The following is a 15,955-nucleotide window of genomic DNA, read 5'->3' as shown; positions in this document are numbered from 1 at the left end:
GCTACTGCAATGGATCATATACCACAGAACCCACACATAGTATCTAAGTACGCTGTTCCATTTTTACCAGCAAAATCAGAACGTCTAACAACAAGAAAAGCAAGTTATTAACAGGAGGGCATCTAACCTGGTAGATAACGTTGGTACATACACAACGCATTTATCACTCAGTTACACCCTAAACTGGCTGTTTCCATTGACATACATTGTCTGGTTCAGCTCTTCCTTTTGTAGAATAGTAAATCAAGTGAAAATGCATATATCACAAATCTAACGAATCTATAGATTTTTGAATATGAATGCATGAACGATCTAGGGATTTTTACCTAAATATAAATACTATTTTTATATAATTTAGATTAGATATATCAGTTAATTTCAGTAGTCTTGGCTTTTTGCATTGCTGTTACTAAAAACCTTTTGGTTATATTCTGCATCATTAACTTCGGGTAGCCAAAGACGGTTGCCAAATGTAATTAAATATTCTTTTTAATAAACGTTATTGGTAATTGTGGTTGTATGTTTAGACAGAACTTGGACAAGGCAATGTTAAAACTACGAGGAGCAGATTGCTATGGTTAACTCGGCAGGGTTAAACTTTTTTCTTTCTATAATATCAATCAAGTTAGCTGCCAAGGGCTATTAGTTCACGCCAAGTTCCATTAACATTAAAGGGTAATTTGTCAATTAACGCAACACTATTTGGCACAGATATTTCATGAAACTCGCCGTTTCATTGATAATAGAACCTACTACATCCGAGTGGACTGCTAAATATAATTTGGTACTTGACTTTTTATGTAAATTAAATATACCCATCATATTACCTCTATGTGACGTACAACCTCACTACACTATATGTGTAGTCTAATTGACTTCTTGCTGTACAAAAAGCAAATGGCTGGGTTTACCAGGCTTGGGAATAGTTAATGTTGCAGTTACACAGGATTACAGAGAGGTGGCAGTAGAGCTACTGCGATGGAGATGGGAGAGGTCTATAATATTTTATATTATCATATAAAACGAACATTCCCAAGCAACAGGAATTTTGTAATTAGAAAATAGTCAAGGAATTCATGTATGGATGCTAACACACCAACATGCAAAAAAGAAAAAAATTAGGCTTAAGGAAATTCCTTGACAAACACACAAATCATTACGGTGAAATTAATAAGAAAGTATTTATTATATTTTTCTCCAAATCATTATTTCTAGAATTACAATATTTGAATTAGCAAGATATTGTGTCGGTATAGCTGTGGTCCAGTAAAGGAATGGATTCTTAGACCCCAACAATAGAACAATAGAATCTCTTGACATAAGTAAGTATAGTCAATACCATAGTTGCTTTATATGCAATTGCCTAATCTGCCCCACAGGCCATTGCTGAGACAAAAATACCCATTAATGATTTTTTTGTAGAAAACATTTGCTATTTTGATGTTCTTTTAAAAAGAAAAGGGTAATTAGTTGGAAAATGTGTTTATGGTGAGGTACTTAGCCGGAAACGCTAGTATAGACTTCACTAATACATTAAACATGGAAACATTTAGCAGCGACCGTTCTGCGGCACTCACCCATCTGGTTCTTGTTGGGGAGGTAATATGCGTTTAGAGCCTGTGGAGGGAGCAGCCACCTGTAAGACATGGTAAACGTTATACTAGTATGCCATCATCCAATACCAAATGCTTTAACCCTCATTAACTAACATTAATGACATACTCACATTCTGGTTAATTACCATTGCTTTTTTATTGATGGAACAAATGTTCCCTGCTATTCAAATGTATTCCTATCTATACTTAGAATATAGAAACAGAACTTTAAAGCAGATAGAAATCATCCTAGACAGCCCATTAGGTAAAGACTTTACAGATAAAGACCATGCTGTAAAGACTCAAACCTTAATAAGTTTTGTCTTAGATGCAATATATATATATGCATATCCCATGCATGTTTAAATTCCCTTAGTGTATTAGCCTCTACAACTTTTTCTTTTCTGTAATCTCTAATATGTTTTAGATTTGTCTTCACTTACATGCGGTGTACTCATATCTTAACTTGTAGTTCATGGCATCTGTTTTGTTAATCTCTACACTATTTGGTTTATACTTCTAACAAACCAATACTACTTCCAGTCTTAATTCATAGAACAATGTGATATGGGGCTGATCGTCCATTTCAATGCTCTGATTCGATTACACTACTTGAACCATCCACTAACTCATTAGTTGATGGTCATTAAATCGGTGGTGGTTTAGCACAACATGCAGCCTACAACTAGAATATACGTACGCTGATTTGTCCACTTCTTGACGGATCCTTTTAACTGATAGTTTGATGCTGTACCTAATGCTGTTTAAAATGTTCTGGAAATAGGTCTTCTCGTGGACATCAAACTGGAATATAAATGGGATGGTTAGCGGGGTGGAGAGTGTTCAGTAAAATATCACGCATGTTAATTTGGGTTTGGACCAACAGGTAATAATTAAACAGACACTGGGTAAAATGCATGGAAAAAATGGAGAGTGAAAAAAAATAAAGAGATAAGGCAGATTGGAGAAATAAAGAAATATTGTTAATATTAGGTGGTCTATACAGATGATCAGTTGGATTTGTTCATACTTGGATTTGTCACATATCTGTCACAAAGCCACAGCAGTTTTATTTCATTCCCATTGTGATATCCCTAGTTGTAAAAGGATTGGGTGAACTGAGAAGGAGAGAGGGAAAGAGAAGAAGAGCTGGAATTGTGTAATATAGAGGAGAACTGAGGTGGTCACATTAGTGGGAGGACATACAAACAGTTGAAAAACTTTCGTAGGGGTATGGCTGCCGGATGACATTCAAAACTAGACCCCAACATACTGCAACCTACAAGTAGCAAGTAAAATGTAGAATTTATATATTTTATAAATACAGGGAATTACTACATTATGGCACTATAACCTCTATATAATACAGCATAAAAGATGGAGTAAAAAGTCAAATATGGAGCTAAAGCATGGAGACTGCAGAATTTTAGGTATAGCGGTTATTCTGGTGACCATCTTAGAGGATATAATATTTTGTCTGCTGGCTATACATGTGGCAGATAGTACATATACACATTTTATAAGACTAGATAAGTGGTTCAAAAACTCACTTCATATTCTTTGTCTAAGGCATCAGGCTTCAAGAGAAAGTCAGGATAGCCAATCATCACCATCATGTGTTTCAGCTGCACGCCAACAAAAAGAACAAAGAGCAGTTAGAAAGAAGCTGGGAGTCTGCAAGCATGTGATTGAAAGGGAAACATCTCATGGGTTTAACGCTGTATTAACATTGTCACTCAACGGGATCCCACAAGACAAAAGAGGTCTGCACGTTGACTGTTTCTGAGCTGGCACCATTACTTTTTCATAATTATTAACATGTTGTCACATATACAGTAGGTAAAGGGTGTACTAGGTGGTAATAATAATGAGGCTGCAATATTCTATGACATGCCATAGAATTTGCCAGCAGCAAGTGGGCGGGGGACCAAAGGAATAGGTTCAAGGATAGATTCTGGTGCCCATGGGAACAATAATGTAAGTTTCCCAACTAAGACCACATAACGTCCTACTACGACATGAGCTTGCATGTGGACCACTGAATGTGGTCCAGTGGAAGGATTGGCTTTCAAGGAAAGCTATACAAAGGCTTTCATGTCTTCATTTGCCTCTGCCCCATATGTTTCTTATACTAAGACCATCTGTCACCTTTTCTTTAGCTGCTTTTTTGGTCTCCTTGTCCATCCAGTCCAGTTCTTCCAGCCTATGATCCAGTATCTGTTTGATGTCTTCAACTAGCTGGTGAACCTACAGCGGTAAAAAGGTATCGAAAGATCTGTCAGCTCCTGCAGGTACCATAGAACCTGTCAGCAGAGTCTCATCACTATAATGCATGTCTGCCTACATACGATTAGAAGCAGTGCCTGGATAAAGAGAAGCCACAAATAAGTCTCAGCATATTAATTGAAACCTTCCCAGTAATCTAAACAAGCAGCACCACTTAGTAAGCTGTTGTGCATTAGATAGCAGTGTGCGAGTGTCTAACAGCATAATGAAACAGTATGTGGGAAACTGATTTATTCACCGAACCTAGAACTGGCATAATACAATGTGTTACTGTAAGCCTGTTTTACCATAAGCCATAACAATACTTTCTTTTTTATGCACAATTTCTCAGTTAATAACTGTAAAATGGATGAAACTGACAAGCTGTTGAAGATGCTTGTCAACGAACAAAGATTGATTTCTGACCTAAATTTAAACTACTCAATTTTTCCCCAACGCACAGAAGGGAATCGGTAAAAACACTAAATAAACAAACAAACTAAGATGGAGCAAAGTTCCCATTGGAAACCAATGGAATATCCTTGTGTATTTTGCCACACAAAATGTACTAATAGTGACCGCAGTCATTAGTACATGTTCACTAACTTGTGTTTTCACAAATTGTTGTAAGGTATTTTGACCAGCAGGGGGTGCTGCATACATATATTCCCTCATTTTTCTTACACTTCCATGATACTGCTCGGACAAGTTGTCAGGACTTTCTCAATGAGTTTTGCACGTACAAGATGTGGATTTTAATTAGTGATTTTGCCAAAGGTCTGAAATGTGAGATATGTCTTTTTGCAGACAATAAAACCACGTGCAATAGGGAAGGCTTCCCAGTGGAGTGAAATAGCTAATTTAGGTAAATTAGACAAATGGTGAAGCATGTAGCAGCTGCAGTTTAACATTGATAAATATAAAGTTATTCACTTGGGATGTAAAAAACCCCCAAAATACTGCATTTGTGGCACTGTTCTGTAAGTGATAACAAATGAGAGTAGGCCTTAAAGGTAAGCAGGCAATGCAACAAAAAGCAAGCAGGGTGCTGAGTTGTATAGATACAGACATTAGTAGCAGGAAGGTGGTTGTGTCACTTTATATATGTCTGGTTAGACCTTACATAGAGAATTGTGTATAGACCTGGAGATCCCTTACCCAGAATAAAATTGGCATAGTTTAGAAGAGGGCAACTAAAATGGTTAATAGTTTGCAGGATAAAAAAGTATAATGAAAGAATAACATGTATAACATTTAAATACAGAAAATTATTTACCAAACTACAAAGAGAGAGGTTCATTTCACAGGAGGAGAAATGGAAGCGCAAGAATTTGAGGGTAAGATTCCTAGATGCAAGTGTTTTAAATGGATAAATGGAACAGCCAGGTAGAGGGTAATACAGTGATACTATTTAAACATGCACTGCATCTAAGATTAGATCAAGGACTGATTAAGTTGTTACATCAGAAAAATGGACAGACTACACAGGCTCAATGGTTCTTATCTGCCATCAAATTTTGAGTTTCTATCCATGTGTCATCTCCAATGAGCGCTGCTGGAAGTACAACACATACCCCTTTGCATCAGTAATTAAGTACAGCATGGTGTACCAAGCGTGTTTTATATCCCTTGCTATATTTTGTTCTGCACAAATACTAGTATTCGGTGTATCTATTGAATTTATTATTTGCTTATTCATAATGCAATTAATCTGTGATTTTATTTTACCTTTTCTTTGCTTGATGATGAAAAATACTCTTCCACAAAAAGTGCTCCCAGGGCCATCCCAAAGTGCTTGTTGGCCTGAGTCAAACACACCTTTCCAAGATCAAGCTCTTTCTCTGTGCCCTCCATTTCCTTGGTTAGTTCATGAATAGCATCCCGGAAAGGAGTAGACAGATGCTCGCTCAGCACGACCACCATGCGCCAAAGCATGTAGTTGTGGAGGACGCTATGGAAATAAAATACCAATCGGTATTACCAAGAAGGGAAAGCTATCATGCTCTACTATTATCCTCATCCACCATATTAGATCAGTACGTATTATGAAATTACAGTCCATGTCAACTGGCTGGTCCAGTCACATCAATTCATTACACTATACTGCGCTGCATAATGTGATGGGGCTGTGTTAATCAATAAATAATAATAATAGTCACAAAGCACAATAGGAAGCTAAAATGTATTCTAAAGACATATTTATGATTATTGATTTGGAACACACAGAAGCAGCATAAAGACAAAGTTCATGTCTAATCATTGTATATTATAAGACTATATAAGGCATTTGTTTTCCATTGATCAGATTACTCATAGGACATCTATTTAAAACTATAAGGGTTTTAAGGGTTCAAATGTTGATTTCTACCTTTATTATGGTTTTCTGTCTAAAGCAACACCTCCGTTCAATCGGGTATTGTTTTATGTTGTCTCAAGTAATATATGGCTTCCAACGTCACAAAATATAGCACAAAATAGTCATACCAGGGGATTTTGTAAAAGAGCCTAAGAGAACTCTAAGACTCTAACATCTTGCCACAAAAATTCTATCTTAGTGAATGGCTAATGGTGGCTAATTAATAATAATAATAATAATAATAATAATAATGTGGAAACTATTACTAGTCAAAAGAAAAAGATGTTCTTCAATAAGTCACCTTATAGCATACATTTCAGCTGTGATGTACCAGTGAGAAAAGGACCAACTGATATGTTTAGATATCGTTAAATCAGACCAGAACATGAAGTCAGCTACTGACACTAGAGTACCCGGCTACGAACAAAATATAAAGACACTTCATCTAATCAATATCATAAAATAAAACAATACGTTGTATGTAGATTTATTTCAAAACATTACAATGCAGGACGTTGTTTACAACATGTGGGTTAGTAATAAACATGTAAACAACCAATTAACTTTGCTGGAAATGCATCACTAAGAACATCTTTAGGAATAAAGTGAACTGAAAACCTGGCCTGTGGCCCACGGTAATTGGGAGTTTGCCAGCCCTGTTTTTAATTAATCGCAAAGAGCAATTTAAAAGACTCTACCTGCCTTCAGTGCAAATTTTAGGACCATGCTCAAGAACGTGGCTGTCAGTGCTCTTGGGTCTCAATCCCAACAGTGCCATAGGATTTTACCTAAATAGCTTTCATGAATCTTCGGAAGCACTGACCCTGTTATTGAATCATAACTGCTATTAGTCAGAGATAATTAACAGGCAAATGTATACTGCATGGAAACATACCTGCCAAACATTGCTACTATTTTAAAACAGAAAGTTATAAAAACCCGAAACACATAAAATATATTATTTATTTACTGTGTTTGAGTACTATCTCTGCCGGAAGTCCTATGTTCAAAGGGCTACTCTCTTCCTTTAATCTTGCTACATCATCATGGCTTTTACTAAATACTGTGCATACAAGTGCATCTTTCCTGCAAAACCAAAATTTTAATAATTATCTTTCTATAATTTCTGACTAATAACATAGAAAAATAAGTATTTATGAAAACACATTCACCCTTAACAAAATTGTGATTGTTTTTAAAAAACACGATTTTATTGCCAAACTGTACAATTAATGAATTCACCATATTTTACGAGTCTAGGAGTCTACGAGTCACAGGGTTAATAGGACCACAGGGATGATCTGATTCTATTAGATTAAGATGAGTGACTGGCGAGCTAGAGGCTCCTTGGAAACAAAAAAAGGGTTCTGAGATTTGGGACGAAAAGTGATTTCTATTAAGGTTCATTTTTCAGAATTTGTCAGCGCTATTCACTTATCTGATTTAATCCACAACTGTTCTGAACATCTTTAACCCTGGTAACTGAAATAAAGAATGCGTCATTTGCTAGCTCTTAATGAACTCATCCTCCCAAATTCGCAGTAGAATCCTTTTGTTCTCCGCAGGTCTGTACCATTAGATCGAGCTCCACATGTGCGAGGAACTAGAGCGCACGCTGTGTATGAGTATGTCGGAACATCTTTGGGGAAACTACATTTATACTTCTTCCTAATAGTGTTTCTCTCCAGGATACTGAAATTTGAATATCTTATGAATATTTTTTTTTACCTGTGCATAATATTCAAAATACAGCATCTCCTGGCTTTCACGTTTTAAGGAAAATATAAGGTATTTGAACATGTTGTTATGCAGCGATTGTACAGAAGATAGGAGAACTTTTCATTTTTAATTTTAACATCTGGAAACGCGCATTGAATAAAAGCATGTTCTAAGGCTTCTACGCTTAGGGAATTATTATGGAAGCACAACATATTGACATGCACAACACGTAAACCCCCAAGCAGATCAATGACCATTAGCTTAATGTCTCAACCATAGGGTCCGGTCTGAAAGAGGCCACAACATGTCAGCTGTGAGTCAGCCCTCGGCGGTGTATGACATTAAGGAAGGAGTAGAGAAGAATAAAAATTGAGAAGGGGGTAGGGGAAAAGGAAGGATAACACAGAGACAGTAACAAAGAATTAGAAGAATGAAAGTAATAAATGTAGGAGAAAAGCTAGATTCTTCATGATAAAATATGGAGGTAGATTTCTATGAGGTGAGAAGTGTGACAGTTAAAAATCAAGAGAAGCAGCACTTTAATTCAATAAAGAGTTGAAACTGGACCAACTTGGTCACTGGTACAGGAGAAAGTCACTAGGGTCGGCCTTTGATAATGCATTGCTAATGTGGAAAGATAAAATGATACAAATCATCTTTAGCGAAATGACCGCAATAAAAAAAATATTAGTTTTTTTCTCCAACTCTTTAATTAATCTACTTAAGTGTAATTGTTGCTAGTAGGGTTATGGCTCATTCTGGATGCCAGAATGAAATGCAAGGGTTATTCCTCTTAAAGCCCAAAAGATTACATTTTTCAATCAATTTATGCCATCTTGTGGGTTTGCATATCCCCCCATTACTTAAGTCTGCAGGGATTCGCTCAATTGCACTTGACCTACAGGGCAAGTTATAAAGGATGCTTGTTAATAAGGAGTAAATGCCTAGGGATTGATGCTAGGTATGTCTCTTCCCTGTTAAATTAATATAAGTGATATATTAGTAAATAATTGAACACAAAATTGTAAATTTGGGGATAGCAGAGATCTATTTGACCTACTCAGACACAAAGGAGAGAGCTGGCACTCTTTGGCCTAAGGGCAACCCCAAGCTATAATAGGCCAATAATATAGCATCCAAAAACATTAGGCTGATAGCAAGTAATGCTCAATGTGCATAGGGAGGTGCTGGTCCTGGGGTAGAGGAACAATCCCCCCACCGCTTGAGATGGGAGAACAGTGGGGTCACGTAACCCTTTGGTAAATGCACCGTGTAAGGAAAGGCACTAGGCAAGGTAAGTTTGTGATGTGTGATTGACAGAGTGTGGTTTTAGTGTAAGTGTGAGAGGGTGTGTGTGAGTTTTGTGCGTTAGTGTGTCTGTTAGGTATTAATGTGGGCAAGGGGCCTGGGGGCAACTATGCTGTATCTGCTTCTAGGCCAGAAAGTGCCAGCTCTCCCCAAAACGGACTGTATAAATATAAGTTGCACACAAATGATATTGTCGGGATGTAAATGCTGCCTTAAATTACTCTAGACGCCCTGGTGGCTATATACAGAAATGCACGTGAAACACACAGAGAAGGCTTGTGGCCCAAATATTCAAATCAGAGCAGGTCAGTGGGCAATTGTTCCCCTGTGCCCTTGTCAGCCCTCCACTGTAGACACACATCTATGTAACTAGATAACTAGCTGCTGGTACAGCATCCTTTCTGCCCTATGCCTTGACACGGTCCCCTCTGTATTACCTGGTAATGGAGAAATGAGAAAAGGGCATGTTCCTATTTTCCGTTCACATAGACCTTACCTCCTCACACAGGACTGAATCTAGTGGAACCCTATTATCTTGTCCCTAACTCCATGACGCAAAGAACTCTCCACAGGACATATGATATAACTCCCCCATTATCATCACAATAGAGGTCCCAGCTGGAAAAGCAGCACAAGAGTTTCTGTGAGTGATTTCTCATTGATCGTGTCCAGTTAAATCACACTGTGCCTTTCCTTTTATATCTTCAAGCTCCCATCATGGGAATGCACGTCTGGCGAAGCCACCAAATACAATGCAGGTAGCATTAATGACAAATAGCTGGGATAGCAATTGTTCGAGTGTCCGTAATTCGAAATACTTTTTTCTCCTTTTATTGTTTAAAACTATAAATGTCAAGGTGATAGAAAAAACATTGAAATTTGTGTGAAATGTACCAAAAACTGACACAAAGAAAACATGTAGATGGAATAGGATGAAAATGAAAGAGAATACACTATGGAAACATTTACATATAAAATGTGGGGAGAAGGGCATACTTCTAAAGAGAAGCTATTCATTAAAGCTAGACTAGCTTGTAATGCAATGAAGAAATCAATATTACTAACCATTCACATACAAAAATTCAATTGCATCCATCATGTTAACATGAGATCAGGAAAGCACGAAACAGATCTTTAAATAATCACAAGAGCATGAATTCAGCTACACCTCACTGGTGCGTAGACAAACTTTAGATGACATAGTATTGGTAATATATTAAGGGGATCTAAACATACAGCAACTTTGCAGCAGGAAAAAAGGCAGAGTAGAAGGGCCGGATGGTTCTTATCTGCTGTCAAATTTTATGTTTGTATGATTGGATCTATATGAAAAAACAACTTAGCTATGAAAAGAGACCTGCTACACCTGGAAATAACTTGGCAGCCAGCTTCCTTGAATTTTCTTTTGTATTTCTTAAGATGAGAACTCCAGACTAGCATGAGTGGTCTTGTAGACCACTTCCCTCATCAACTTTCCACAAATGATAAACTCTACAACTATTTCTTCACTCACATAACCATGACATGACTTGAACCTGTACTGTAGTAATAATCATTTTCCATATAAGTATATTGCAATTACTTAATCTCTTCAACTCACTTCATTTTCCAGGCATGTTGTGTCAGTACATCTGTAAGCACAGTGGTAGGTTAATGCACTATGCATCCCTAATGTGCCTTAACAACTGGAACGTTGTTTGATATGTTATTTTTATTTATCATGTTGTAAGTAAATTTGAGACCAGATGTCATTATTAGCAGAAACACCCCCAACAACATTTATGTTACCTCTTACCTTGCTGGAGTGGAACGTATCAGCTCAGAGACCTTCTGCATATAATCTGTGGCCAACACAACCACCTCCTCATCCTCAGAGAAGTTCTCATGGAATATCCGGTCAAGAAAGTGTTTCCATCTCACCTGATTCCCAAGAAAAAACACAAGAGCAGATGATTTCAAAGGTTTTACTTCAACCTCAAGTTCTCAAAACTTGACTAACCACTTGCCCGAGCATGATCTAAAGTCACTCATAGTAAATCTTCATTTTATTGTGGTTAAAAATATCAGTAAAACTGATTCATATCAAAATACAGGGCCAAATGTGTGTGCACATGAAGCAAAAAGACGCTGTTCAAAGACATTATTCCTAAATATGGTGTAATTTTGATATAACATGATTTTGGATCTTACATTTAGAGAACAAACAAAAATAATTTTTATAGCTTAGACCATCTTAATTCTGTTTGGTCCTAAAGTTTTCAGTTTAGACTAAGACCCAAAGACATTGATAACACCGACACCCAGCGATGACAGGCACCTGCCAAACTCCGGCTCCTTACAGACACCGTTATGCTACTCTTTTAAATTATAGGTTTTTTTCTGCTAATAGCTCTATCTTTGGCAGAGTGTGAGGGAGAGGTGGAGGACTGAAAATAAATCTCAGGAACCCAACGGGACACATCTGAGTTATTTATATTCACTGAAGTGTTGAAACCTCTTGGCAACACCACTTACAGGCTTTCAGACTTCAGGGTGATAAGACAAATGTAGTGTTTAAGATGTAAAACCGAGGACTATCTGTTTCTTTTGGCGGTCTGGCTGTCTGTGTTACCAAAACACTAAATTCCCCACAGCACAACTATCGCTGTAACTTCACTCATACCATCCAATCTCACTTATGCCTATTTTATTGCAATGTAATACAATCCAGCGAGATAATATTTTATCAGTTCATGAAGTATGGATTCTTAAATATATTTTTGTAAAATAAGACCTGTAAAATGTAAGGACTTCCCCAGTGTTTCATTAAACCCAGAATGCCATAAAATTATTACTTACATGGGGTGTTATCTGCTGCAGCTGTGATAAGGTGACCTTAGTGTACATGGTGTTGATGTCACGTCTGTACTCATCATACTCTGAAATAGTAATCTTGATACACAAAATAACAGTTATTAGCATTGTATGAGTCACATGATGTCTATTGCCACTTCACAACAGAATGTTATATTGAAATTCCACCAGTCATTGGATTATTGTTTCATAACAACATTAATCTTAAGGCATCCATGGGCCAAGAGCAAGGAGCATATTATGGCAATCATCATTGTACACACACATACACACACAGATATGTTAATATGGGGTCCTAAGAGGCCTAGAATGCCCAAGGGCTATACTCAATAAACAAAGGATATAATACACTGCTCAAAATAATAAAGGGAACACTTAAACAACACAATGTAACTCGAAGTCAATCACACTTCTGTGAAATCACACTGTCCACTCAGGAAGCAACACTGATGGACAATCAATTTCACATGCTGTTGTGCAAATGGAACAGACAACAGGTGGAAATTATAGGCAATTAGCAAGACACCCCCAATAAAGGAGTGGTTCTGCAGGTGGTGACCACAGACCACTTCTCAGTTCCTATGCTCCCTGGCTGATGTTTTGGTCACCTTTGAATACTGGTGGTGCTTTCACTCTAGTGGTAGCATGAGACGGAGTCTACAACCCACACAAGTGGCTCAGGTAGTGCAGCTCATCCAGGATGGCACATCAATGCGAGCTGTGGCAAGAAGGTTTGCTGTGTCCGTCAGCGTAGTATACAGAGCATGGAGGCGCTACCAGGAGACAGGCCAGTACATCAGGAGACGTAGAGGAGGCCGTAGGAGGGCAACCACCCAGCAGCAGGACCGCTACCTCCGCCTTTGTGCAAGGAGGAGCACTGCCAGAGCCCTGCAAAATGACCTCCAGCATTCCACAAATGTGCATGTGTCCACTCAAATGGTCAGAAACAGACTCCATGAGGGTGGTATGAGGGCCCAACGTCCACAGGCGGGGGTTGTGCTTACAGCCCAACACCGTGCAGGACGTTTGGCATTTGCCAGAGAACACCAGGATTAGCATATTCGCCACTGGCGCCCTGTGCTCTTCACAGATGAAAGCAGGTTCACACTGAGCACATGTGACAGACGTGACAGAGTCTGGAGAAGCCGTGGAGAACGTTCTGCTGCCTGCAACATCCTCCAGCATGACCGGTTTGGCGGTGGGTCAGTAATGGTGTGGGGTGGCATTTCTTTAGGGGGCCGCACAGCCCTCCATGTGCTTGCCAGAGGTAGCCTGACTGCCATTAGGTACCGAGATGAGATCCTCAGACACCTTGTGAGACCATATGCTGGTGCGGTTGGCCCTGGGTTCCTGCTAATGCAAGACAATACTAGACCTCATGTGGCTGGAGTGTGTCAGCAGTTCCTACAAGAGGAAGGCATCGATGCTATGGACTGGCCGCCCGTTCCCCAGACCTGAATCCGATTGAGCACATCTGGGACATCATGTTTCGCTCCATCCACCAACGCCACGTTGCACCACAGACTGTCCAGGAGTTGGCGGATGCTTTAGTCCAGGTCTGGTAGGACATCCCTCAGGAGACCATCCGCAACCTGATCAGGAGCATGTCCAGGCGTTGTAGGTCATATGGTCACGTGTAGGCCACACACACTACTGAGTCTCATTGTGACTTGTTTTAAGGACATTACATCAAAGTTGGATCATCCTGTAGTGTGGTTTTCCATTTTGATTTTGAGTGTGACTCCATATCCAGACCTCCATGGGTTGATAAATTTGATTTCCATTGAGGATTTTTGTGTGAGTTTGTTTTCAGCACATTCAACTATGTAAAGATGCAAGTATGTCATACGATTAGTTTATTCATTCAGATCTAGGATGTGTAATCTTAGTGTTCCCTTTATTATTTTGAGCAGTGTATTTATAAACAACTATGTCCAAAGGTAGTGGCCTAAGCTCACTAGGCCTAGGGCAGCAAGTCTGGATGGGGTACAAAAGCCCTCTGCTTCTGTTCAATGGGCCGGTTACAAGGAAGCGTCCTAAACTGGATAAGTTGTTTTAAACAGAGCGCGGGGATATGACATCATATTCCATAGATCAAGAGAATGCACGGCTTCTGTAGAGGTAAGTGTAGTGGGGAGTGCCTTGGTACAGTCCTAGGGCTGTGTCCAATATAAATACCTCCCTGAGGACCATAGAACCTTAAACCAGGAGAAATTGTGCAATACTTGAGTTGTTGCTGTGATTTTTTTCTCTTCCTTCTACACACATCCTGACAAAATACTCACATTGGCCAAGCGCTGTTCCAGCAAGAGAATCTCGTGCACTTTCTTCTGCACATTTTCTACCCCCAGAAGGGCAAGAATTCGGTGCATAAACACCCTGTAGGCAGCCAGGATCTGCAGGATGGAAGATATGTGAATGTCACTAATGTCAACGTGAGACATCTATATTTTTTGTGAATCTCTAAGACAAAACCACAGAGATTTATTTCTTGTGAGGGTAAAACAACATATGACACAAATTAAAAAGAAAACGTATCAGCAGGAAGATGAAACATGCATGTTGTAGAGAAGGTTTCATGGTTGGAAAAGATACCTTACTTTTAAAACCCTTCACAATTCCTGTTAAGGAAAAAACTCTACCTTATATGTCAAATTTTGAGTACTCATGTTCCTAGTCGATGATTTATTGCCAATGGTAGCATTGCAAACAAAGATCAGCCCTGGAACTTTAACCCTAATGACCCACAAGTCAAAGTGATGTCTGGCTGCTTATTATACGCAGCTGAACCTTTGGTATTTTATAGGCTGCCTGGGTGACCACAAGAGAATTGACATAGGGTGGGTTGGGTTATTTTAACTGGTGTGTCTGAAGGCCAGTCCTGATTTGAAAATGCCCTCTTGTTATTATGTTGCTTGCACTTACGGTATGTTTCACTAATACCTAATACCAAGACTACATTTTACTTAGATGTCCCTTACTAATAGATGGGTAGACTCACATACTTTTGGGAATGGTATATGTTTTATAGGGTTACCTTCTCACTGTCTTCATCTTGTCCTAGATAAAGAGTCTTTTCAGACAGAGTGAGACCGTCTTGATCAATCTATAAGAAAGCAAATACAAGGAGAAGATTTAAACATGATCTCTCTTTACCAATGCACCTCCATTTTCCGAACTGTGGATGCATTGGCTCATTCAAAAAACTGGTCTTTTCTACATTAATATGGTATCAAAGGGACCCTGTTAGTAATCCACCATGTAATATAAAAAGCAGTTACTTTAAGCAACAAACAAACAATGCGGTTCAATAATGGGAACATCTACCAAAAGGAGTTAAATACCTAAAACGCTATCCTGAACCTCTAAAAAAATGTTCTGTGGTTGAATTTTGGAATGTTCATTTCCTTGTCCTGCTGCTGCTTCTTATGTTTCCCCGCTGGTGCCTAATTGACCCAGAATGCTTTGCACGCAGCAGGGAGTCAGGAACAGCAGTAGTTTGAAAAAAGACATTTCCTGCAGCAATAAAAAGCCAAAAGTAAGAAAGAGTAAGATATTAAAGTTGGTGTCCAGACAAAAAAGTCTTATAAGAAAGCCACAGCAGGTAAAAACTCTTTTACAGAATACATTGTACCAAGTCCTTTGCAGTTATTAGAGCAAAGCTAGAGGAAGATTTTTAAACTCATCAACTAACAAGCAGGTGTCTTAAGTAAATGATCACTGGATATGTGTATAAAATGTATACTTATGGTACTTTGTTCATAACCGCCAACATTCCTGAATTTGCTGGGACAGTTAGAAGTGGGCTCATTTTTGAGCTGTTTGTTGTTCCAGCAAATTTTATGGAGGTTTATGGAGT

General features: G+C 38.6%; 1 protein-coding gene across 1 annotated transcript in view; it reads right to left on the bottom strand.

Annotated features, from left to right (window-relative positions):
* Nucleotides 1–15,955, bottom strand: part of LOC149302264 (endothelin-converting enzyme-like 1) — a 37,799-nt gene that overhangs the window by 6,875 nt on the left and 14,969 nt on the right. The window contains exons 2-10 of the mRNA XM_089482699.1: nt 15,134–15,202; nt 14,382–14,492; nt 12,082–12,174; nt 11,039–11,163; nt 5,589–5,811; nt 3,744–3,842; nt 3,146–3,220; nt 2,296–2,399; nt 1,578–1,636 (exon numbers count right to left, since the gene is read on the bottom strand). Coding sequence (XP_089338825.1) covers nt 1,578–1,636; nt 2,296–2,399; nt 3,146–3,220; nt 3,744–3,842; nt 5,589–5,811; nt 11,039–11,163; nt 12,082–12,174; nt 14,382–14,492; nt 15,134–15,202 — 958 coding nt within the window. The remainder of the gene's footprint in view (nt 1–1,577; nt 1,637–2,295; nt 2,400–3,145; nt 3,221–3,743; nt 3,843–5,588; nt 5,812–11,038; nt 11,164–12,081; nt 12,175–14,381; nt 14,493–15,133; nt 15,203–15,955) is intronic.

Source organism: Sceloporus occidentalis, unplaced genomic scaffold, assembly GCF_023333645.1.
Source record: "Sceloporus occidentalis isolate IW3139 unplaced genomic scaffold, rSceOcc1.0.p SCAF_19, whole genome shotgun sequence".
NCBI lineage: Eukaryota > Metazoa > Chordata > Lepidosauria > Squamata > Phrynosomatidae > Sceloporus > Sceloporus occidentalis.
Note: the sequence above shows the minus strand (reverse complement) of the source record. Positions and strands in the feature narration are given on the sequence as shown.